General features: G+C 54.7%; 1 protein-coding gene across 2 annotated transcripts; it reads left to right on the forward strand.

Annotated features, from left to right (window-relative positions):
* Positions 1-5,091: 5,091 nt before the first annotated feature.
* Positions 5,092-19,819, forward strand: MEX3A (mex-3 RNA binding family member A). Of its 2 annotated transcripts, XR_005814928.1 has the most exons (3): positions 5,092-5,615; positions 16,485-19,181; positions 19,541-19,819. XR_005814928.1 is itself a non-coding variant. In XM_040538920.1 (2 exons), exons 1-2 carry the CDS (start codon positions 5,132-5,134, stop codon positions 17,588-17,590), a joined length of 1,590 nt encoding a protein of 529 aa, XP_040394854.1. In that variant the 5' UTR covers positions 5,092-5,131; the 3' UTR covers positions 17,591-19,819. The 2 variants fall into 2 exon arrangements, 1 of the variants encoding a protein (XP_040394854.1); XM_040538920.1 differs by having other exon boundaries at positions 16,485-19,819.
* The last annotated feature ends 3,709 nt before the right edge of the window (positions 19,820-23,528 follow it).

Genomic DNA, 23,528 nt, shown 5'->3' on the forward strand with positions numbered 1-23,528 from the left:
ACGGTGACGGGAGACGGGTAAGCCCCTCGGCCAGGGCTGATGTATTTCTGCACCAGATTTCCTGGCCAGAAATCCCTGCGCATGTGCCGCGCAGCTTGATGAGGGGCGTGCGATGGATGCATCCAACACAGCTTGGACATGCCGGCTTTGCCGGGTGCACGCACACCATCTGTCCGGCACACGGCGTGTGGGGCCGACACATCCAGGACGCGTCCGACCACGGCGGCACCGGGCGCCTGGTAGGAGCGCCTGCGTTGAACCTGCCCCGCTGGCGTCGCGGCGGTGCGATGCCCAAAGAGCCGACCTGCACGTGTCCTGCAGCTGCGCCAGGACTGACAAGGCTGGCAGGGGTTCAGGAATGCCGGATAAATGGCTCGAAGCCTAGCATCCCACCAGGCAATATTTCTAAGAGTTAGGGGGGCGATGTGTCCAAGGAAGCGTACGGCGATCCTGACTTTCTGTAAAACGAAATTGGGAATTATCTGCTTGCAGAAGGTGGGGTTCCAATGGGAAGAAAAAATATTCCTTGACAAACACAAACCACATTTCTAAGCAGCAGGAATATGGGAGAGCGTGACCGTGACACTGAAAGACCCTCTAGGTCCCAAATCTAAAATCACTGAGATTTCCACTTGAAAGAATTTCAACAAACTTAGGGCATTTTTTCCAAAAACCTCGTGTCCAGAAGTCCAAAACCTCATCTCTTACAAGCACGACCAATCCTGCAAATCGCTCAGCACCAGCAGTCCCACCACCAGATTGTGCCCATAGCTTAGCGCTCCATCTGCAGCCAATATGCTGAGCTCTTAACAAAATTGAGGGTTTTTTCAATCAGGTCTCCCGAGCCTGATCCCATGGACATGGACTCAACAAAACCAATGGACTTCAAGGAGCTTTGGAGCAGAGCTTTACAGTAATTTACTTATCTCACAGAAGAGCTTAATTAACAAATGTTTGCAAAGCACTTTAGGATCCCTGCATGGAGGGAGAAGAGAGCTTTTGCTATCGGGCCGGTCTAGAAAGCAAAAGGGTTTACGATCGGTACGCGGCACCCCGCAACCACCGCAGCTCCGGCACATGGGGAAGCGACGTCTCGGAGCTCTCGCGGCAAAGGTTACCAGCGCCGAATCTTTTCTAGCAGCTGCCATCCCACAAACACCTCTTTCCCCCAGCCGCGGGTATATTTGAGGAGAAAAGGGATGGAGGGCTGGGAAGGGGAAAAACTTTGTTTCTTTGCCATGCTCGCTCTTGGCGATGAGCGTCAGTCGCTGTTTTGCCTGTTTGCAGCCAACGGCAGCTTTATTCCTGCCTGCAACGGGGCTTTCTGCGACATGCTTTAATGCCCACACTCCCCCCCCCGGCAGCTCTGGCATCAGCAGCAGTTGCACTTTGTAGTTTCTGGCTTTTTTTTTTTTTTGGACCATTTTGCAACCCATCGCCTAGGAAAGGCGCAAGGAGCACGACACCGCCACTGATCCCCACCCCTCTGCGTGGCAGAGCCTTCCTGGTTGTAGTTCATCCTTTCTTCCCTGACAGTCATTGAGGGATGTGGATTTTAAAACACTTGGACATACCAACTTTTGAACTAGAAACACCGCGCGGCTGCCAAAGGGAAGTAGGGAAGTTTGCAGAGTGGCTGTAACCGTGCACGGTCTACGCCCGCAGCAAAGCGCTCAAAGTGTGCAAGCTGGAGCCGGAAAATTACTTCTTACAACGATGCCAACATCCCAGCCTCTGACTGTCCTGTGATAGGAGCTCTTCCAGCTCATTGAGTCAGTTCTAGAGCACTAACTTTAACCCAAATCGCTACCAAAACCCAGCCACCCCAGAGGGCAGCAGCGCCAGACGGGAGGTAAGATCATTCCTAAGCAGCTGATATCACCAGGAGGAGGATCAAAGCCTTGGTCGGAGCCCAGCTACGCCCCCAAAATATTGTATGAACCGAGCAGCGCAGCTATCAGGGACCCATCAGAATTAGTCATGGCCCATGGTGCCAATTCTCGCAATTTTGCTGTGAGCATTCATGTTTGTCTGAAATTCCCAGCTCCGTGAGTCATGTGGATATGTGCGAGTCTGAATTTTCATTTTTTAAAGCAAGTTTCTAGACCCTGTGGCTGTGCCGAGAAGTGAGGTGATGTAATTCAAGTGAAATCTGGAAGCCCTGGGAGAAGGTGAGCGAAAAGCGGCCCGTATTCTCCATTTTTATGGAGTCACACAACAGTTTTATTATTTATTATTTATTTAGCTAGTTTTATTATTTCTGGGCCTGTCGGAGAGCTCAGAGCTGGAGCTCTGCAGTTCTATCTTTGTTTTCTTTTTTTTTTCCTTTCACTTTATGACTTCAAGGGGCTTTCTCCTCCTGAAGGCTACAGGACAGAACCTAAAATGGAGGTTGGAAGCAAACCAGTGTCCCTCAAATGATGCGGTGCCCACAGGCCAGGCGCCGCCACCACCTTCATGAACGTGACCAAACTTTAATGAAAATCCAGCTGTAATATAATTTACAGGACAAAATATACGTTCCCAACAAGACAATGCAATGCACGGGTGTTTGTGCGCGTGGATGCACGTGTGAAAGCACACCTGCATGCGCACAAAACGCTCCATATAAAAACCCATTCCCACTTTATGGACGTATTTGGGGTAAATGCTCACCCCTTGCACGCTCGCTTCCCAGGTCTGCATCTTGCACGCGCGCGTGCTTAGGCAGAGTCTCACGCCCAACCTTGCCGCGGGTTGTTAGGCGTGCGAGTGAGCCGTACCTGGCAGCGGGTACGGGGACACCCGTGGCCACCAAACGCCCACCTCGACCCTCTCCGGGCCATGCGACGTGCACGGGGCACGCGGGGCCGAGCGTGGCCGCGCCAAACAAACGCTGCCATGTGTGCGCAGGATGAGCCCCTGTCCGGTGCCCATGTGGGACATTGCCCGCGAGCAGACGCTACCTCTCAGACGAAGGAACCCCTCCCCAAGCTGCCAGACCTCAGCAAGTCCCAGCACCGTGCAAAGGTTAAAATAAAATACGAGTAACTCAAGACGCTGCTCCACACTCGTGACTGAAAGGAGACGCGCGAAATGCAGCAGCACGAGGTGGGGTTTTTCTCTTCTTAGCTCTACTTTTTTGCTCTTTTTTTTTTTTTTTTTTTTTTGGAAGCTCGCAGCACGGATGCCAACACTTCCAGCCCCAAGGCTGCTTTGTCGCAGGTCCTGCAGCAGAGGGAACCTGCCCCAGCCCCTCCTGCGCTGTCCCAGCATCTGCCCGACTTCGCGCTGCGGCTCTGGGTGGCGAAAGGGAACAAAAGCAAAGCACCCATTCCCAAAGTGCCTGGGCAAAGTTGCCGGGAGAGCTATAGCAACACCTTACCGTCTGAGTCACTGGATGAGACATTTCCTTGTGCTGTGTGCCCCATCTGCTTAGTTCATCTGCAAGCTGAGATCTTCTGCTGTAGACCCAGAAAGAGAGACAGGGGGAAGAGAGAAACCTCGCAGCGAGGATCTGAGAGCCAGGGAGAGGAAAGCAGAGGGAGTACGGGGAGGGGGGAAGAAAATTCCTGCCTGGGTGACAAGGCACCAGTGCCACCATCCATCGCCCTGCTCCGTCCCCAGCCAGCGCCGCAGCCGTCGCCTCTGCCAGGGCTGCAGCGCGGTGTGGTGCAGGGGGGAGCCTCGCACCGCTCTGCATTGTCTCTCCCCAGTGTAAGCTCGTTGCAATCCCATTTCATGGGAGAGACATCTGGTTTGATTCAAGAAGAAAGGGGAAGAGGGGAGAAAGGCGCGCACAGACACACGCACACGCACACACACACACACGCACACACACAGGGCCCAGCCCCAGCCTGGCTGGCGGGGAGCTGAAAAGCTATTTTCAATGCTTCCCTGCGCTGAACCGCTCCTCATTTCAATGAGAAAAGGGAGAGGAGGAAGAAGGGCTGGCCCCTGGCTCTCCCCCAGCAGCCCCATTTGCCGGGGGGGGGCTTTGCTGGGGCTGGGGGGAGGCTTTGCTGGGGTCTGGGGGGCTTTGCTGAGGTCTGGGGGGGAGGGGGGGGGGTTTGCTGAGGTCGGAGGGGGCTTTACTGGGGTCTGGGGGTTGGAGGCCAAGAGTGGAGGCTCCGGAGGCCGAGCCTCAGCGATCCCCGATGTGCTCGTGCGGCAGCAAAGCCTCGGGGTACCGGAACCCCGCGCCCCCCCCCCCCCCACCTTTTCTGTGCCCTCGGATCCCCGCGATTTCCCCAACCCCCCCCAAAAAAAAAAGAAAAAAAAAAAAATCCCGCCAGGCTCCCAGCCCCACGCCGTGCCCCCCAGCACCCCCGTGGGTGCCGCTGGGTCGCCAAACCTCCCCCCCCCACTTCCCCCCCAGGATGCGGCTCCCCTCGCCTCCCCCCCACGCCCCCCCGGTGGGTTCCCACGCCCCCCCCCCCTCCACTCGGGACCCCCGCAGCCCCTTCCACGCGTGCCCCCGGGACTCCCCACGCCGTGTGCGCGTCCCCCACGGGGGCCAGCGAGAACAACCCCCCCCACCTTTGCCCGCCCCCTCCCCCCGAGCTGTTTCCCACCCCGGCCCCCAGCGGTTCCCACGCATCCCCCCTTCCCCCCCGCGCCCCGGTCGCGGAGCGCCGCGGGGGGGTTGTGCGAGCAGGGACCGGGGACTACATCCCCCAGCAGGCCGTGGGCCGGGGCAGGCTCCCGCTGCGCCCAGCCGCCTTCAAACAAAAGAGTTTTTCCCCCCGCAACCCCCCCCCCCCCCTCCGGCGGGGCTCCGCGCCCCCCGGCCCCTCCGAGCACCGGCGGCGGCTGGGAGCCGGGGGCGGAGGCGGCGGCGGGGGGACCCCGGCGGGCTTGGAAGTGCCTGGGCTCGGGTTACAGAGAGAAAGGGGCTTGGCCAGGCGGAGGGGAGGTGGGCGGAGGGTCCTTTTCTCTCTCTGTTTCTCTCCCTCTGCCTTTTTTTTTTTTTTTTTTTTTTTTTTTCCCCTCCCGAGCTCTTTGTGTGTCCCCCCCCCCCCCCACTCCCCTCCTCTCTCTCTCTCTCTCTCTCTCTCCCTCTCCCTCTCTCTCTCTCTCTCTCTCTCACACCCCCCCCACCCTCCCCAACCAACCACCACCACCCAACCCCCCTCTCAAGTCTTTGTTAGCCATGCCTAGCCTGGTAGTACCAGGGATAATGGAAAGGAACGGGGGTTTCGGCGATTTAGGCTGTTTCGGTGGGAGCGGCAAAGACAGAGCGCTGCTGGAGGATGACCGGGCGCTGCAGCTCGCTTTGGACCAGCTCTGCCTGCTGGGGCTAGGCGAGCCTTCCTCCTCCTCCTCCTCGGCCGCCGTGGTGCTGGTGGAGGACAGCAACAACAACAACAATAACCCGCAGCAGCAGCAGCAGCAGCAGCAGCAGCAGCCCCCGCCGCCGCCACCGCCGCCGCCGCCGCAGCAGCCGCCGCCGCCGCCGCCTCCGCCGCCGCCCCCGGCCCCGAAGGGTCCCCCGGTTCCCAGCGCCGGGGCGGCGGAGCCCAAGTTGTGCGCCCTCTACAAGGAGGCCGAGCTGAGGCTCAAAAGCAGCTCCAACACCACCGAGTGCGTGCCGGTGCCCAGCTCCGAACACGTGGCTGAGATCGTGGGGAGGCAAGGTGAGCAAAGCCGGGGGGAGCCGGGACAGGACCCCCCCCCCCCTTTATGGCCAGGACCCCCCGCCTTTATGGCCAGGACCACCCCCCCCTTTATGGCCAAGACCCCCCTTTCGGCCAAGGCCCACCCCCCTTTATGGCCGGGACTCCCCGACTTTTCGGCCAGGACGCCCCCACTTTTTGGCCAAGCCCCCCTTTTCTGGCCAGGACCCCCCTTTATGACCAGCACCCCCCGTTTCTGGCCAGGACCCTCCCGTTTCTGGCCGGGACCCCCCCCCTTTTCGGCCAAGACCCCCCCTTTTCGGCCAGGACCCCCCCTTTTTAGCCAGCACCCCCCTTTTTGGCCAGGACCCCCTTTTTAGCCAGGACTCCCCTTTTGTCGGGAGGCACCGTGCAACACCCCCTCCCCCCCCACCCCCTTTAGCACCGGGAGCGCCCCGCTTAAAAAGGGGGGGACCGCGAACTTCCCCCCTCCCCGCACCGCTTTTCCCCCTGCCATTGTCCGAACCGAGCCGAGCCGAGCCGGGCCAGCCCCGAAGGGGGGACAAAGGGGAAGGGGCGACCCGGGAGCACCCGGGCACAGCGGGGAGCCGGGGCTGAGCCCCCCCCTTCCCCACCCCCGGTGGAGGGGTGATGGGGAGCGCGTGGGGATGCCCACGCGTGTCCGTGTCGCTGCGCCCTGAACCCCGAAAGGAAAAAGCCGGGCTAAAAGCGGCAAGGGGGGAGGCAGGGGGTCGTGGATGGAACGGGGAGGAAAAAATCCCCTTTGTTGGGCTCGGCGTGGAAGCGAGGGGGTGTGGTTGGGGAGGGTTTGCCGGGCCGGGCGGCAGCCCCCGGGCCTAGCGAGGCCCCCAGGAGAGGATTAAGGAAAGTTGAACTCGTCCTGGCACCAGGGGACAAGCGGGGACCCCGCCGTGGGACGCAGGACCCCGTCCCGAGTGGGGTGTCCCCGTCCCCCCTTGCCATCAGCCGCCAACCGCCCGGCCCCGCTCCGTGACAGTGATGCTTTTGTTCTCCTCGCGGCTCTGTTCGGAGCGAGGTGGAATGGAGGAGGGCTTTAAAAATTATATATATATATATATATATATATATATACACACACACACACACACACACACACACCACACCCACTCTGAAGTCACCCCTCGCCCACCGCTCCGGCTCCACGAGTGGGGGGTGCAGGGGGGTCGGCGCGGAGCCACTGCAGGGCTGAGGCTCGGGGCTGGCGAGAGAAGTTTGTGTCGCTTGCAGAGGGGGAGAAAAAAAATAATAATAGTGTGGCTGAGTGGGATTTTTCTCTCTCTCTCTCTCTCTAAGCAAGTAACTTGACGCTCTGGAAGTGTGACGGGCAGAGACTGCGGCTCCAAATCCAGATGCTTCCTCTTGGGTTGGGAATTGAAATTGCCTGAGCTGGGAGGATTTTTTTTTTGCAGCCCCGCCGCTGGGGTGGCAGAGGGGAGCGGGGGGGGGGACCCGGCGGCTGGGTGAGGCCGCTGCCGCCAGCCGGGGACCCGAGGGGCGCGAACGGGCTGATGGCCGCGCGTCGCTGGGCCGGAACGCGTTCCGGGAACAATGGGGCCTCCGGTGGCTCGGCTCGCCCGGGGACGAAGCCGGGGATGGCGGGGGCGTGGGGGCCGCCGTCCGCTCCCCGAGCCCTGTGTGGCGGCGGCGAGGTGTCCTGCTTTGGTTTTCCATCCCCGCCTCGTGCCAAGGGCTGGGGCAGGGGCGAGGGCACGGCCAAACCCCCTGGGCAGGGGGTTTTGGCAGCAGTCCTGCGCGGCGGGGGCACGGCCGTGGAGAATCAGGCCCCCTTTGTTCCCTAAAGTTGGGAGAGAGACGGGCTTCGGCGGGCGGCGTGGGGGGGAGACGCTGGGCGATGCGGGAGGTGCCCCCGCTGCTCCCCCCTGGGCCTCGCCGCTGCCCCGACCTCAGGTGCCAGGGTTTTTTTTTTGGGTTTGCTCGGCAGGCAGCGGTGTGTGCGGACATGGAGACCTGGGTTTCTTCCACCATTTTTCGTGTGCGTGAGGGTTTTCCCACATCTGGGAAGCGTTAGCAGCCAGAGCCCTGGCTGGGTCAGGCTGCGCCCCGCGACAGGGCTCGGCGGGCCAGATCCTGTGCTGCTGGAACCCAAGGGTGCTTCGGCAGAGCCCAGGCAGCCGCAGCTCTGCACCCCAGCAGCCATCCTGGACACCACTCGTTATTTTCAAAGGCCTTCAGCCGTGTCTCCCGGGTCTCGTTTTGTCGGGAGGCTGGGCTGTGCCGGCCGCCTCGCCGACGTAGCTGGGTGCGGACGCTGCAGGGACCTGGCGCCATCCCTGGGGGCCAAATCCTGTGCCCTGCCAGCCGCCTGGCTGGGGCTCAGCACCCCCGGTGATGCTGCAGATGGGGAGGTGTGAGCTGGCTCTCTGGGGAAGTGAGTGGTTTGAGGGTACTGGTGAATAGGGTGAGGAACATCTTGGAAAAGAGGAGGGGGAAAAAAAGTGTTATTAAAATAAAAATCGTTTTGGGGCTTTGATCGATAACAGGGTTGAGCTTTTTCTTTAACTTCGTATTTTTTGATCTGATGAGCCGCTCCATTCGTGTTATTGTAAAATGTTTTCCACCTCTGAAAGTGTAACTTGCTGGCACGAGCGCACGTGAGTGGCCTGGACCTGGGCATGGGGTCCCTTGGTGTGCCTCTGGCAACGCGATTTCCACCTGCTCGAAGACTGCCCTGTGCTTTGCTGGAGCTGTGTGCAGGCACCTTGGTGTAAACGGGGCTCAGCCCCGGGTATTTTAGTTGGGATGGCCATAAGTGTGACTTGCGAAGAGGTTTTGGTTGGGGGGGACCCTTCTTTGGCTGGGGGATGCTGCAGGAGCTCGGCCTGAGCTTGCCAGCTCCGGCGTGCCCCGGGAGCGGCCGTCGTGCCCTTGCGGAGCCGATCACTGGCTGGAGACCTCGTCTGGGTTTGCAGCAGTGCTGGGTTTGGCACCGAATTCAAGCAGCGCTTCCTCGGTGGCACGAGCGCCTGCCGGGAAGCATGGGGGCTCTTATCGGGACAGCGTGGAGCCCCAAAAAGGGGCACTTTGGGGGAATTGGCCCACCGGGAGCCGCTCCTCCCAGGGCGGCCAGTGCCAGGGAGCAGGAGCAAAGGGGAAGACACCAGAAAGGGAAAGGTGAGGGGACAGGGATAAAAAAGTTCCCTTGACTGGCATGGGACCACACTGCCCTGCCCGTGGTTGGCAGTAGCTCCCCTTCCCTGGCTGGCGGCGGAGCCGTGGCCTCCAGGTGTGCCCCATTTTATCCACTAGGGCAAGGAGTGGGGACATATCGCGCAGGTGGCTGCGTGGCGTGAGCGTGATGTAGGTTCTGGAGCCGTCGGGGTCTGCAGGGTGCTCCGGGGTGCTTGGTGGCACCCACGTTTCACTTGCCACCTCCTGCTGTGGGCACCTTCCCTACAGCCCCCTCCCCGGGACCGTGCCTGTCATCGGAGCTGTGCAGGTCGATTTGCCAGGGTGTAAAGACAAAGCACCAAAGTGTCTTGGAGGTGATGGGGCAGAGGGGTTGCAAGAACCTTGTCCTTTGCAACCCAAGGGTGTGGTTGTAGCGGAGAGGGGAGCAATGCTGGGAAGGGCGGAGGATGTGCGAAGGTGTCATGCTTTGGCCTTTCAGACCGAGAACTTAAAAACAAGCAGAAATCCCCAGCCCCCAAGACATCCAGGTTCTTCCTAGAAATCAGCGGAGGTGTGGATCAGCGTGGCGAAGGCACAGCTCTCGCTCTGCTGCCAGGGCTAAATCTGCTCCCTCTGGCAAACTGGACCGTTGTCAACAGAGCCAGGGAGGAGGCTGCAGGACTCGAAGGGAAGCGCGTTTGAGGTTGGGTCCCGTTTCTTTGTGCACTTGGGCTGTGCAGGCGTGGGGAGAAGGTGCTGGGTCAGTTTGGCTTTCCGCTGGTCGGAGCACAGCGGGGCAAAGCCGCCCGCTCCTGGCGGATACGTTCCCTCGGAGAGCATTGCACCTGGCGTTGGTGGCAGCACCCATTGTCACCTGCACCCAGAGCCACCCTTTGGTGAAGCATCTCCCAGCCTGCTCTAACTAGCCCCGCTGTCAACAGGAATGAGATTACGCGAGAGAGGAGCTTAACATAAGTTGCTCTTTCTTGGCAAGGTGAAGTCAAATAACAAGAGGCCCCACTAACCCCAGGTGATTGGGCTCTTTGTGTAGCTCCAAACATGCTCCAACGCTTCCAGCATTTAAAAATAGTCCAAGGAAGCCTTTCCCATTGAGGAAGTCTGATGACTGCAGCTCCCCCACCCACCATGTGGAGGTGGATGTACAGCATCCGAGAGGCAGCGAGGGGGTCAGATCCTGGCGGCTGCTGGCTGCGTAAAGCTCGGGGCGAACGCCATCCATCCGGCCCGGCGGGGTCCCGGAGCAGCCCTCCGTTACGGCGCTCCAGCAGCCGGAGACGGGCCTCGCCGGGAGAGCGGGACTGCAGGCGGTGGCAGCCTGTTTCGAAAGTGTTAATGAGAATCCGTCTGAATTTACACCGGGGAAAAAGTGCGGAGCGGGATCTACTTTGCGCGGTTTGAACTGGAGGTGGGAGGAGAAAATGGGTCTGGGAGAGAGACAAAGGGAATTTTCCAGGGAGACGTGCGCGCTCCGCGCCCGAGATCCGGCTGCTGGATGCCCGCGCGAGCCCGGCCGGCCCCGAATCTAGGGCAGTGGGAGCGCGCTGCCCCCCCACTGTGCTGCCCCCCCTGCGCTGCCTTTGTCTGGCAGCCCCCGACCCGCCGTGCCCCCCACGAGCCGTCCGGCGCCACGCGTGCCGCGGCGGGATCGTGGCGTGCGGGGGCCGCGGACACACCCACCCCGGTGCGGCGTGGCGATGCCAAGACCTGGGGGGGCTTCGGCACCGTTCCGCCCCCCCCGCCACACAACAAGGCGGTGATTGTCTGTGGCGGACGGGCTGGTGGGGTCTGCCGCTGCGGGGTCGCGTTGTTTTTTCCATGGTGCGTTTCACCTTTTTTTTTTTTTTTGTATGTGTTTTTTTCTTTTTTTTCTGTTTATAACACAACTTTGATCGCTACGTAAAATCACCGCACCAAAATGAGGCAGTTGCTTTTTTCCTGGCATATTGGTTTCTCTTTTTTGTTTTTTTTCCCCTCCTTGTAAACACAACTTGCATCATCAGTGCAATAAAACCTCGATGTGAAGGGATTTAGTTGTTTGTTTGTGGTCCTTTTGTGTGCGCTGGTGTTTTTTGACACCACTTTCATCAGATTTTCAATGCAGCAAAATCTTACCCCACAGATATTCAGGACGGTGTATTTGTGATGTTCTTTGTGTGCTTGTCTTTTAACATGGCTTTCATCTTAAATGGGAAAAGAATGCCCCACCTTACCAGAGATATTGGATGGTTGCTGATTTTATGGTCCTTTAATTTTATGATGATGATAACAGAAAAAAAGACAAAGTCCTAATTTGCCCTTAGGCTCTTTAATACCACACCGGCAATGTCAGAATGTCCGAAGTTGGGTATTTACAGGTGTAACTTACGCCCGAGCAGCGTGAAGGAGCCTCAGTGTAAATGAGAAGAGGACTAAAAATCTTTTGTCTGTAGAGCTGGTCTCGTGTCTGACAAAAACAAGAAATTCAGGGACCCGGAGTGATTTCTGTGGTGTGTCTAAGAGCCGAGAAGATGACCTCGGGGCTGTCTGCTGTAGGTGAAGCCCGTGCAAGGGCTGCAGGAGGTGTGCCAGCTGATGCCAGGTCAGATCCTTCCAGGCTGCATCAGTGGCATCGTGCACATGCTCAGGATCCGGCCTTCCAGCAGCGGCAATGGGAAGGGTGTCTGTGGGTTTAACCCTGAATTTACACTGGGGTAAAATTCCCGATGGTGGCCACGCCTGGGTTTTTCATCGCGCCGTCCTCCTGCTGGCATTTGCCCCGTGCAGGGGGCACGTGCAAGGTTTGGAGCTGCTCGAAGGCCTTTTGCCACTGCCAGAGCAGCGCACGGGAGCCTTGGTGTAAACCACGAGGTCCCACGGAACCACATTGGTTTCAGGCCGCTCCGAGTGAGGAGAGGTTTCGAATGAGTCCGTTCGCAAAGTAGACGGCAGTCAGGTTGGATGTATCCTACACCCTCGTTGCCTTGGCAAGGTGGCTCGAGCTCCTTAAGCCTTCCCTGTTAGTTTTGATGGATTTGTTTACCCCTAATGCAGGGGTAAACAGAGAGGAGAATTTGGCTCTGCATCTGAATCACCCCCTGACTTGCCCCCGTCTCCAGTTTGGCAACGTCTAGACCAGATTTATTTATTTGTAGCCAGAGCTAGTGCTGTGTGGGCTCATTCCAGTTAGGTAACTGGTCTGGGTGCCGGAGGCTCGGCAGCCCTCTAGGGTTTGCTCCTGTAAGTTAACGCTTGTGGCTTGCTAGGGTAATTTGCAAACACATTTACTTTGAGTCAATTGGCAGTCAGTTAACCGAAGTTAAAAAGAAAAAGGGGTGGGGGGAGGAAATAATCATACGAGCCTCCTTCGCAAAATGCTTTGGGATCTGTGTTACGGGCAAAAAAAAAAAAACAGAATAATAGAAGCTAGGTAGTGGAAACACAAGAAAGAGCTTAATTCTCTAATATAAAAATCTAACTGGCAGGAGTCTGCCAGGGATCAATTAGCTGATGTCTGCACACTGCCTTAAAGAGTAGAATGCTACAGCAAAGTTACACATTATTATAGTTCCTACAGGTCCTTTTCTCCTCTTAGTTTTACATTTTTAACACCACCTACTAAGCAGTTCTCTCCGCTTTTTAATAATCTACCAAGCAAAGCAGTTTGTTGCATGTTGTTTCCAAATTTCTGTTACGCACAAAGAAAGCCTTTCATTAAAAAAACACACAGGGCAGATTTCGTTTTTAAAAAAAAAAAAGCACACTAGACTGTGCTACTGATCTGACCAGGACATGAAGGGCCATATTCTGATCTTGGCACGCTCCATCAGAAGAAGAGCGGTGTCAGAGAGCTCAGCCCCTATTTTGCGGTGTGCGGCAAGGTCGGGGTTGGGGCTGGGATAGGCAAGGAGCCGTGGCAGTGAGCGGCTACATCAGATTGCAGCGCAGCCTGATTTTAGCTGATGTAAATCAGTGCAGCCCTCCTGGAAGTTGGTGGAGTTATCTGGATTTGCGCTGCTTACGGCTTGGCCGGTTGTCTGCGCCAATTTAGAGCTGCAGGAGATCTGGGCCACTGAACCTGCTGGTCTTGATGGAGTTGGTCTCATTTCCTGTGGGGTTATTTTCTCCAGTTTTTAAGCGCAGGATCCCCCATCTGTCTGCCTCCGCAAAGCTGGCTTTCCTGTCTGCAGGCCTGCACAGAGACCCTCCCTCCTCCTCCCCCTGCTTCTCACACCATCGACTGCACCATGCGTCCTTTTGTCCGTTTCTCCATCTTCCCTCCCCTTGTCTTGCCGTTCTCTCTCCTCGCCCGTCTCCCGTTTGCCTCTTTGGGGTGTCTTCCCTTGGCCTCCACACCACTAATTCTCCTCCTTGCCCTGCAGGATCACAGCTTGCCTCTCCCCTCCATTTCCATCACCTTTCCTCCATCCCTGGCTCCCTCCCACCCTCTCCAGCTCATGTAACTCGCTGACGCTTGCCCTCATTCATGTGTATTCCTTGCCACTGTTCCCTTCCATCTGTCCCCAGCGTGGAGCCCCTGTCCTTTGTCACTGCTCTGCTTGCCTGACCCTCCGTGTCACCTCCTCGATTGTTCCCTGTGATGCGGGGCTCGCATCCCTCTCCCCCCACACATGGGCATTGTCCCATGCCTTAAAAAACGCCGACCCCGCGCCCAGCCCTGACGAACGTGTACCTACGGTCCTTGTTCAAGCGAGAGCCAGCCTCGTGGTCCTAGGAGGCAGGACGTGGGTCATGGGGGAATTCAGCAAACCCTGCCTCAGTCCTCAGTAGCGCACAGGACTCATCTCCAGCGTGGATGCTTGTTGCTAACACCCCCATTTCTTTCCATGTGACGCTTCGGTGATATCCCTGGGGAAATGGTGGCATCTTGGTTAATCTTCCTAAGATGGAATCTCCATCTTTGGAGCCAGAGTCACAGATGTGGAGCAGGCATGCGTCTGCCCAGGACAGGCCAGGAGCAGCCCAGCCTGCCTTGGGGTTGTGGAGGATGCAGGTAACCCCATACAATTTTATCCTGCCCTCCATAGGCTCCCTGGGGGAGCCTTTATTCTCTTACTTCGTGTGCATGTTTTTATCCTACAGTTATGTCATGCCTAGCACGGTCAGGTCCTGTTCTTTGACCGAGTTTCCCAAGTACTAATAACACACCGCTGTAGGTAGCCGTTGGTCCACATCAACTGTTTAAAAACTTTGCTAAGCAAAGCATTGCAGATATACTTCAGGGTGCAAGCTCCATGGGGAGCAACGTGTTGGCTACACAAGACTGGTAGGGGCTGGATTTGCTTTGGACTTTCAGGATTTGCCTGGCTCTTTCTGTGTCAGATCTTGCGTTTCCATTCCCCAGGAGCGTGAAATCAGTGGCTTAGAGATGTGTTTAATGCAGCAGCATCACCACGCTAATTGTTACAGGAAGTTTTGCGGTAACACAGAGCAAGAGACAGCTATTCTCACCATTTTACAAACCGGGGACCGAGGCTCAGTGAGCCGAAGTAACTCTGAGGAGTTAAAAGTTGCACTGGGAGTCTGCAGCAAAGTCAGGATTTGCCTGCACACGTCCTGTGTTTCTACACCCGTGGCAAAACCCTCTGACAAATGAGGGGAGGGGGGGTTCAAAGCTGTGCCGGGAGGTTTCGTTGTTGGATGAGGCTGCACTCCAGTGCCCGCGTGGTGTTGCGAGAGGGAGTGCGACCCGTCGGGCTGGCTGCCTCTGCTTCGTGCAGCTGTATCTATTGGTTGAACCGCGCGTGGCGCATGCCACCGCTGCGAGCTTGGAGAAATATTCCTGCCATCTGTAGCGGCACCAGGTTCTGTTTTTATCGCTGAAGGTGCAGGGTTCAATTCTTGCTAATGATAGGGAGTGGTGGGATCGTTATGTTCCTGCAAATACCCCAATGTCACAAGTCCGCATCTCGTGAGTCGAGCTGCAGATAAGTGGCAGCGCTAAGTGAGTGGCATACCCAAACTCCCAGCTGGGAGAGATGTTGTTATTTATTAGGGTGTGTATAAATAATAATGTTCCAGCCTACCAGCTGAGGAATCTTAATTTCTTGGTCACAGAAGCATCGTTGGCAGGTCATTTTGTGTTAGAAGTGTGATGTCGGCATAGTGTGCTGTGGAAAGCTAGGGTGGTGTCAAATGGTCGCAGGAGAGAAGAGGTGGGCTCATTTTGGGGAGAGGAGGTTGCAGGGATGGGTGATTTCACGCAGTATCCTGATCTTTTTGCTCCATGAGCATTGAGCCGGATGTGTCCAGACACCTGCGTGCTTGGGAAGCCAGGGCAGAATGCTCCCCTAACTCCATTTTCACTAGGAGGAATGCAGTACCCTGCAGAAGCACATTTTTTTGTTTTTCTTAGAGACCCAAGCTTGGAGCAAACCTCCTCCCACAGAGGAAGCCCCAGTCTGAATGGGAACTCGGTGCCAGGCTTTGAAAATGCCTTCAGGCACTGAGCGAGGCTTTTGGAGAGCAGGGTCAGAGGGGCAGCAGCGGGGAGGGCTTCCAGAAGTAGTTTAGAAAACTGTGCCACATCTGTAAAAATATTTAGTGGCTCGATGGCATCCTAGTGTCATCTAGGAACCTGGAGTCGCATTGCTGCCTCTAAACCCCATTCTGAAAAAAAGATTTGGAAGCCAAAGCACACTGAAAAGTCTCTTGCCTTTTTTGGAAAAGCAGAAAGACATTTTCTGAGCTGTCGGGAGCAGAGGGAATAGGCTTGGTGGGCTCCAGGGCGTGGGTGTTGGCATCACAAGTGGATGGCATGGGAAGTGATCTTGGGAAAGGGTCCGAGCGCCTGGGCCGCTGCGGTGGGGAGGCGTGCGGCACTGGTGTTCGATGTCCCAAAGCAGGGGCCAAGAGCAGAAGGCAGCGCTTGGTGGGGAGCAGGGCTGCACGCACCATGGCAGGGCTCTGCCTCGGTGCAGGAGGGCAGCCATGCCCTGTTCTGTGCTTTTTTAGCCCCAAAGCAAAAGGTAGCATCCCGCCAGCCCCCAGCAGTGCTGACAGTGGGGGTGCCACAATGTCTGAGGTGGGAGCCTGAAGTGCTGCATCTCTGCCACTTCCCCCAGGCTTGTCCTGCAAGAACAGAGTCTGGCTTGCACCACAGATTCACACCAAAAGCCCCACACTAGGACAGAAGTCTCCATGCAGAGAGGAATCCTGCCCCTGTACCGAGAGGCACGCTGAATAGTGGCAAGGGGCAACTGGGGCAGCCATCTTCTCTGAGGGGCAACATGGTGGGGCCCAGGTCTTGGCAAGGATGGGCTTCCTCACAGAGACCGCTGGCCCATGGGGAGGTCTCAAGCTCTCCCTGGTTCCTGGGGGTGGGAAATTTCTGAGGGGTGTTTTCTGAAGGATGGCTGATTTCTGAGGGGAAGCATCTGAGGGTGATTGCATGGTGAGGGGCAGCGCACAAAATGGCAGCACCCTCCTGGGCATGGCAGAAGAGGGGGGCTCCTGGAGGGGGAGACACTCCTGCTATGCCTTTCTCTGGGGGCAGTGAGGGGGAACCTTTGGCATTTTGTCTGTCCCTGTTAAGGGAGTAAAGGTCTTTCCCTCGTGTTTTGCCTCTGCGCTGTGGCTGCTGCACGGTGCACAGCCTGCTGGAAACAAGGTGGCTTGTCCTGGTTTCCTGAGAAGAAGGGAGGGTGGTGAGAGGGGCGTCCTTTCTAACCTCCCTGCCTTGTTTTCCTTCTCTTCCCCAAGGCTGCAAGATCAAAGCCCTGCGGGCAAAGACCAACACCTACATCAAGACGCCGGTGAGAGGCGAGGAGCCGGTCTTCATGGTGACAGGGCGGCGGGAGGATGTGGCCATGGCTCGGCGGGAGATCATCTCCGCAGCCGAGCACTTCTCCATGATCAGGGCCTCCCGCAACAAAGCCGGCACCACCTTTGGCAGCGCTCCCACCTTGCCAGGGCAAGTCACCATCCGGGTGCGTGTGCCCTACCGCGTGGTGGGCTTGGTGGTGGGCCCCAAGGGCGCCACCATTAAGCGGATCCAGCAGCAGACCAACACCTACATCATCACGCCCAGTCGGGACCGGGACCCCGTCTTTGAAATCACAGGTGCGCCGGGCAATGTGGAGCGTGCTCGGGAGGAGATCGAGACCCACATCGCGGTGAGGACGGGCAAGATCCTGGAGTACAACAATGAGAATGACTTCCTCTCCAGCAGCCCTGATTCTGGCATGGAGAACCGCTACTCGGAAGCCTGGCGGGTCCATACGCCGGCGCCGGGCTGCAAACCCCTCTCCACCTTTCGGCAGAACAGCCTGGGTTGCATTGGCGACTGCTCCGTTGACCCCGTCTACGAGACACCCCGGCTGAATGACCAAAACGATTTCAATTATGGTTACCTCTTCCCCAACTACGGCGTGAACAAGCAAGATCTGTATTATGGGGTGCCGGAGTCGGGCGCCCCGATGTGGGCTGGGCAGGAGAACACCAACCCTGTCTCGGTGCTCTTCTCGAAACAGCAGCGTTCCAGCAGCACTGGTGCCATCCACCCAAATTCACATCGCTCCCCATCCTCCTCCATCCAAGAGCCCAATCTCTCTGGTCTCCCCAGGCGGTCCCAAGGAGAGCCGCTCCAAGGGTTTTCCAAGCTGGGGACGACTGCCGCTGCCCGGACGTCTGTCTCCAGCAGCCGCGAGTGCATGGTGTGTTTCGAAAGCGAAGTTACGGCAGCGCTGGTGCCGTGCGGCCACAACCTCTTCTGCATGGAGTGTGCCGTGAGGATCTGCGAGAGGACTGATCCGGAGTGCCCGGTTTGTCACGCTGCAGCCACTCAGGCCATTAGAATATTTTCCTAAAGAGACAGAGCAGGGCATTGGGGTGGGGTGGGGGGTAGGAAGGGAGCATGGGGGGTCCAGGAAAGAAAAGTGATGATGATAATAATAATAATAATAATAATAATGACATCTGAAGAACAAACGAATGAAAGAATAAATTAATTTAAAGAAGAAGAAGAAGAAAAAAAAGAAATTATTTTACAAGCAATGTATGTTATTTTTTAAAAAAAAGTGAATAATAAAATTAAAATGAATAGCAAAGCCAGAAATTTTGAAGGGCGAACGATGCTCCAGCCTGCGATGTCTTTTTTAAAACAAGTACTCTGAACGCACACTCGGATCTCGCAAGCAAAGCGGTTTAGTTCAGTTTTTTTTGGTGGTGAGATTGGGACTTCTCTGCATTGACCAAGCCAGGCCATCTCGATCGGACGGGGAAGGGAGCAGGGATGTGGGGAGGGCCCTGCCAGCCTTTCTTCTCCAGCCATGTTCAATCTTCATCTTGGTCTGAAGCCCCTACTCTCCTCCCCCCCCGGGGATGACAGCCCAACTGGGAGCTCAGAAAGAAACAAATAGAAAGAAAGGAAAACGGATGTCGGGGATTTAAAAAAATAAAAAAGACACCATCAACCTCTGGGAACCTGTTAGAACGAGGGCACAACTGTATTACCTCAAAGATTTAAACAAAAAACCACAGCAGCTAAAGAACTTTTATTGTTTTCCTTTTTTTCTAAAAAAAACAAAAACAAAAAAGCCACAAAAAAAAGAAAATAAAAAAAAGACGAAGAAGAAATAAAACTGACGCCGGTGAAGCTGAAGAAGGTTTGGAAGAACCTATTTGAATCACACTGGGCGATTAGCATTTATTTTATTATTCTGAGCACCATGGAGTTTGGAACTTTGTTCTTTTTTCCTTATCCGAGCAGGGATTTGTTCATCAGACGAATCAGGAGTCACTAACAGGGTATTTCAAAAGCAGTCCTGAGTTCCCATCCGTGGGGGGAGTGTATTGACTTCCACGTTTCTGTAGTTCACTCTTCATCCTTTTTTCCAAGTGATGCCAGCTGCAGCTACATGCAACACGCAAGCGCACGTGCACACATGCACACACACACACACTTGTAACATTGTGCTTTTCTTTTCTTAAAAAGTATATATATCACACCAAAACCTAAGAAAGACGATCATGCAATACAGGCAATGAGCCCATATGAAACCAACATGCATCCCAACAGAAAGCAAAAAAGAACCCCGAGTTTATATATATAATTTTGTTGTCGTCGTTTTTAAACTGGACCAAAACTTTTGTTACCCAAAACCGAGTGGGGGGAAAAAAAAAGAAGAAAAAGTATTTCTTTATGGACCAAAACCTCTTCAGCTGTCCTTTACCTGGATCTTCCTGAGGTTGGCCACTTTTATATATTATATTTTTTTCAGAACGAAACAAAAAAAAAAAAAGAATTGCCTTGTTGAACATCCTTTAATCATTTCAAGACTCCTGGTTTTGTTAAATCAGATACTTTCTAAACCATTGGGAACTGGGAGAGGACGGGCTTCGAATCTGGCTTCTGTGCCAATGCACACAAGATGCAAGCCAGCATCTTAACATCATCAGGTTTGTTCAACCAGTCTGTGGATGCCAAAATGCCGTGATGGTAAAGATGTGTGTTGGATTAACCTATCAAGTACCAGTATACCTATCTATAAATATATGTGTGTATATATATATATATATAGGCACTTAACTCATCAAGCACCTATATATATATATGTATATATAAATTATATATAGAGTTTTTCTCCCACCACCACCGCTTCCCCATTTCCTGCCCCTCGACTTCTGCTCACAGATCCTGGACCCTGATTTAGAACTGAACCAGCAAGTTTCACAACTTGGCAGAGACAGTTCTACAGCAAAAAAAAAAAATAATGATAATACCAATAAAAATCGCCTGAGATTTTTTTTCCCTTCAGTTACAGGAGACTTTATTTTCATCGTAATAATGTTCCTGGGAACATACCCTCTTCTGCTCGGTTTGCTGCCGTTTGCTGCCGGTGCCGGGGCAGGCTGCTCCGGTGCTCTGCATCGATAAAGGTCTGCTTTCAATCTCCAGATACTGGGTGGAGGGGCGTGAAATGATGTACCTCCACCGTTTGTGCATCGACGGTAAAATATTAACGTAGGGGGCGAGATGGAGGGGTGGACGCTGTTCCTAGGTTCTGTAATGGATGCTGATGTTTCGGAAAAAGAAAAAGAGATATAAAAAAATAAGAAAAAAAAATACTAATGCTGTGCTAAAGGGACACTGTCAGGTCGAATGTGTACTCGCCTCCTCCCCAAAGCTTTAAGAAACCTTCGGCTGCCTGGTTCTCCGTGCCCTGCGGCGCGCGTAGCCGCTGGCGCCCGGAGCGGGTCGGGACGTGAGTGTGTGCCCAGGGGAGGCGCTGCCTTGGCCCCGTGGCCAGCCACGTCCTTCCTAAACTAGCCTGGTTCTTGTTCAAAGTCTGGCTTTGGTCTGGTCCCAGTAGAAGAAGGGTAAGGGAGAGAGGGGGGAGCATTTCTGCGCGCCGGGCAGTAACCTCTCCCCGCCCCGCACGCCACCGCCTCCGCTCGTCTGTGCCCCGGGGTTGCGTTGGAGCCGTTCTCCCCCCAAAATCCTCCCGATGGTGGCAAGAGAGTGGTTGGGGCAAGAGCTGGGGGAAGGGGGGGGCTCCAACCGCCATTCTCGGGGCGGGGGGGCGTTCGGAAATGTTCGTGTCGGTACCGGAGGGGCTTGAGCTGGAAACGCAATGGCAAAGTGCTTCCCCGGCTGAGTCCCCCGGGGCCGATCTGTTAGTTGAGTGACTAGTCGTTCTTGGCTGAGTGAAGTCTGTTCGTGGTAATGTGAGCAAGTTTTGGTCAATGTCTTTCTTTGATGCCAGGTTGTGAAGAGGTTGGGGGGGGGGGGGGAGCGGGGAGGGGGGAAGGAGACACCCGTGTGGGGGCCTGGGGCGGGGGGGACCTGTGCTAGCACTGACCCTAGGGATATGGGGGGGTGAGGGGAGGATAAGGGGCGCCCTCGTCCGCTCCTTTTATCTCTTCCCCTTCCCCTAGCAAGCGAAAAGCGATGTAAAAGCCTCCTGCATGCTGAAAATGTTAGAGAAAAAAAAAAAAAAACTTTCTTTTTAGAAAAAAACAAAAAAAAAGGAAAAAAAAAGTTAGAAAACAAAAAAAGGAATTAATGACCCAAACAAACATCCATGCTTGCTGATCGGAACCAGGGGCCGGCTGTCCATCTGTCCAGGCAGCGGCAGTCTGCCCCTCTCTGCAGACGAGGTTCCTACTCAAGTCTCCAAGTTGGCCTTTAATAAAATCTTCAGTTCCAATAACCTTTATATATATATATATACATATATATACATATACATATATATTAAAAGAAAGCTTGATGTAGCAGTTCTAGTTTAAAATGAATAGAAGTATTTCGGCCCCCGTTTTATTTTGATTTCTCCTTTTCCCCTGCTTTTCCACCCTCCCCCCCCTCCCCCCCCACACCAACTCCGTATTTTGATGTAGCAACTTTGGAAGAAAAAACCACGCGCTGTAAACGCACCCAGAGCTACCTCTGGCCCACGAGGGGCTGCAGGGGGCTCGGTGGTGGGGGAACCGCGGCCCCGCCGCCCCCCAGCCCCTCGGGGGCACCCGGAGAGGCTCAGACCCGGGGCCGGTCCTAGGGGGAAGCCCGGTTGCGGGGCTTAAAACAACAAATTTGCGTAACTTTTTTTTTTTTTCTCTCTTTTTAAATATATGTATATATATAAAAAAATCTTTAAAAAAAAATAAAAACAAAAAACAAGAAAAATGCCCATGACCTTAACTATTTGCTCTGACTTGTATCTTCCTTGATAGGTGACTAAAAAAAAAAAAAAAAAAAAAAAGGCTTGTTGGTCCAATTCACCAGCAATAACATCCGCTAAAAGCAGAGCCCTCCGGATGGGGGGGGTCGCGGTCCTGGCTTTGAGGGGCTCCCTCGTCCCCGCCATGTCCCATTCTGCCAGGGGGGCCCAGCCACCCCCGGGTGTGTTTTGGGGGCGCAGGGCAGTGGGACGGAGAGCAGGGCGCCGAGCACCCGGGGGCTCGGAGTGCTGCTGCGGGCGCAGGGTGCTGGGCGCAGGCAGGATCAGGCCCGGGGAGGCTGGTGGGCGCTTGCTGAAATGGGGGCTGTGCTGAATACAGGGTTCGTCCGGCTAATTTATCGGGCTTCCCGGTGCTGGGGACGCAGCCAGGGAGGGGACGGACGCGTCCCAGCCGGCCTCTGCGAGGGGACGCCCTGAGGAGAGGCGATGAGGTGGAGCGGGTGGTGGAACGTGAGAAAGGGAACCGGAGGGATGAGATAATATCGTGCCGTGATGTCATCCTCATCGACATAAATTATGTAGAGAATAGTGTGTATTATAATGCATAACAGAAAACGAAACAAAAAAAAAAAGAGAGAACCAAAATTGGATTTATATTTAATGAGGAGATACTATAAAATATCTTGTCCTAGCTCCCATTTGCAAAAGTATTTTTCAGCTGGAGGGATATCTATTATTTTTTTCTCTTTTCTTTCTTTCTTAAAAAAAAAAAAAATCTCCATACATACAAAGGCTCAGACTGTTACTATTGTGAACCTCTTAAATCAAAATGCTCCAACCGTTTATTTGGTATTTGAAGGGTTTATTTTGATGCATTTACTGGTGTTTTTTAAAGAGAGAGAGAGGAGGGAAAAAAAGATTAAGATTTTAAAATTAGAACATTTCTTTATAATTTAATATTCTATTTTAATAAATGCATTTATTACATGTAAATGTAGCAAGGAACTGGGCTAATAAAAATACTTTTATTAGGTAATTTATTATAAGAAAAAAGGATATTTTATTTTATGATAAAGTGATCCTTAAAAGTTTAGAAGGTTTAGAATATAGTAGGTTAAAAATACATTTGTATCCAGAGTATTGCTTAAAAAGTGTTTTAATATATGTTTCCTTTTTTGTGTGTGCGTGTGTGTATGTAAAAGGTGATAGTTATGGTGCAGATAGCCCTTTCCAGGAATAAGAAATTAACACAGTTGGATGTATTTAAAAATGAAAAAAAAAATGAAAAAAAAAGAAATTACAAACCGGAGAAGTGAAATAGACAAAACCACTACGACTCGGAGCTGCGTGGTCGGTTCCCAGGCCCTGTCCTGAGGTCGCTCGGTGCCGTCCGTCCCCGCGCCCGCCGCCGGTGACCTCGCTTTGCTCTGACGGTGGCTGCTTCGGGGAGAAAAGGGCTTTTTTTGGAGCAGGCTGGGCACGCTCAGAAAGCCAAACTCACCTTTCTCGCCCCTTCCGCCCTCCTTTCTCGCTCGTTTTCCTGCAGACCCCAGCCTGCCCCAGATTGCCAACGGGGAAATGTTGCCATTGACGCATTTCGAAGCAGGATTTTGGGCGATCCCGGCGTAAAACCGCTTCTCGCCCAGCGTGGGAGGCTCCGCGGGGCCTGCGGGTGCGCGGGGCCGCTCGGCGCTGGGGCAGCTCTGGCCTCTGCCTCCCCTGGGCCGAATTTGGCTCCTTCTCCGCAGCCGGCACGGCCCTGGTGCACCAAACTCGAACCCGTCCCCAACCAGGAGGGCACCGGGACACGCAGCGAGCTGTGCCCGTCCCCACCGGGCTGGCAGGGCCCAGGCCCCGTGGCCGCCCCGCGGACAGGAGCCCGCTGGGGGGGCTCGTCCCGCATCCCACAGTCGCGTGGCGGCGGGGATGCTTCTGCTCTGTTGCCTTTCAAAGAAGCATGTTAAAATAAGATTTTTTTTTCTGTTTGTTTGTTTTTAACCAAAAAGAGAAGAAAAAAAAAAAGTTTGCGTTGATGGGTATTAAAAAAAAAAAGTTAAAATAATAATAATAAACGCTCAAATTTATTTCATATAATCCTAGAGTAAAGATTAAAATAAATTAACTA

The sequence above is a fragment of the Cygnus olor genome, chromosome 28, assembly GCF_009769625.2.
Source record: "Cygnus olor isolate bCygOlo1 chromosome 28, bCygOlo1.pri.v2, whole genome shotgun sequence".
NCBI classification, from domain to species: domain Eukaryota; kingdom Metazoa; phylum Chordata; class Aves; order Anseriformes; family Anatidae; genus Cygnus; species Cygnus olor.

Coding starts and splice junctions, on each gene's coding strand:
- MEX3A (XM_040538920.1), top strand. CDS start 5,132: ATGCCTAGCCTGGTAGTACCAGGGATAATGGAAAGGAACGGGGGTTTC. Junction 5,616..16,484: donor TGAGATCGTGGGGAGGCAAG/GTGAGCAAAGCC, acceptor CTCTTCCCCAAG/GCTGCAAGATCAAAGCCCTG.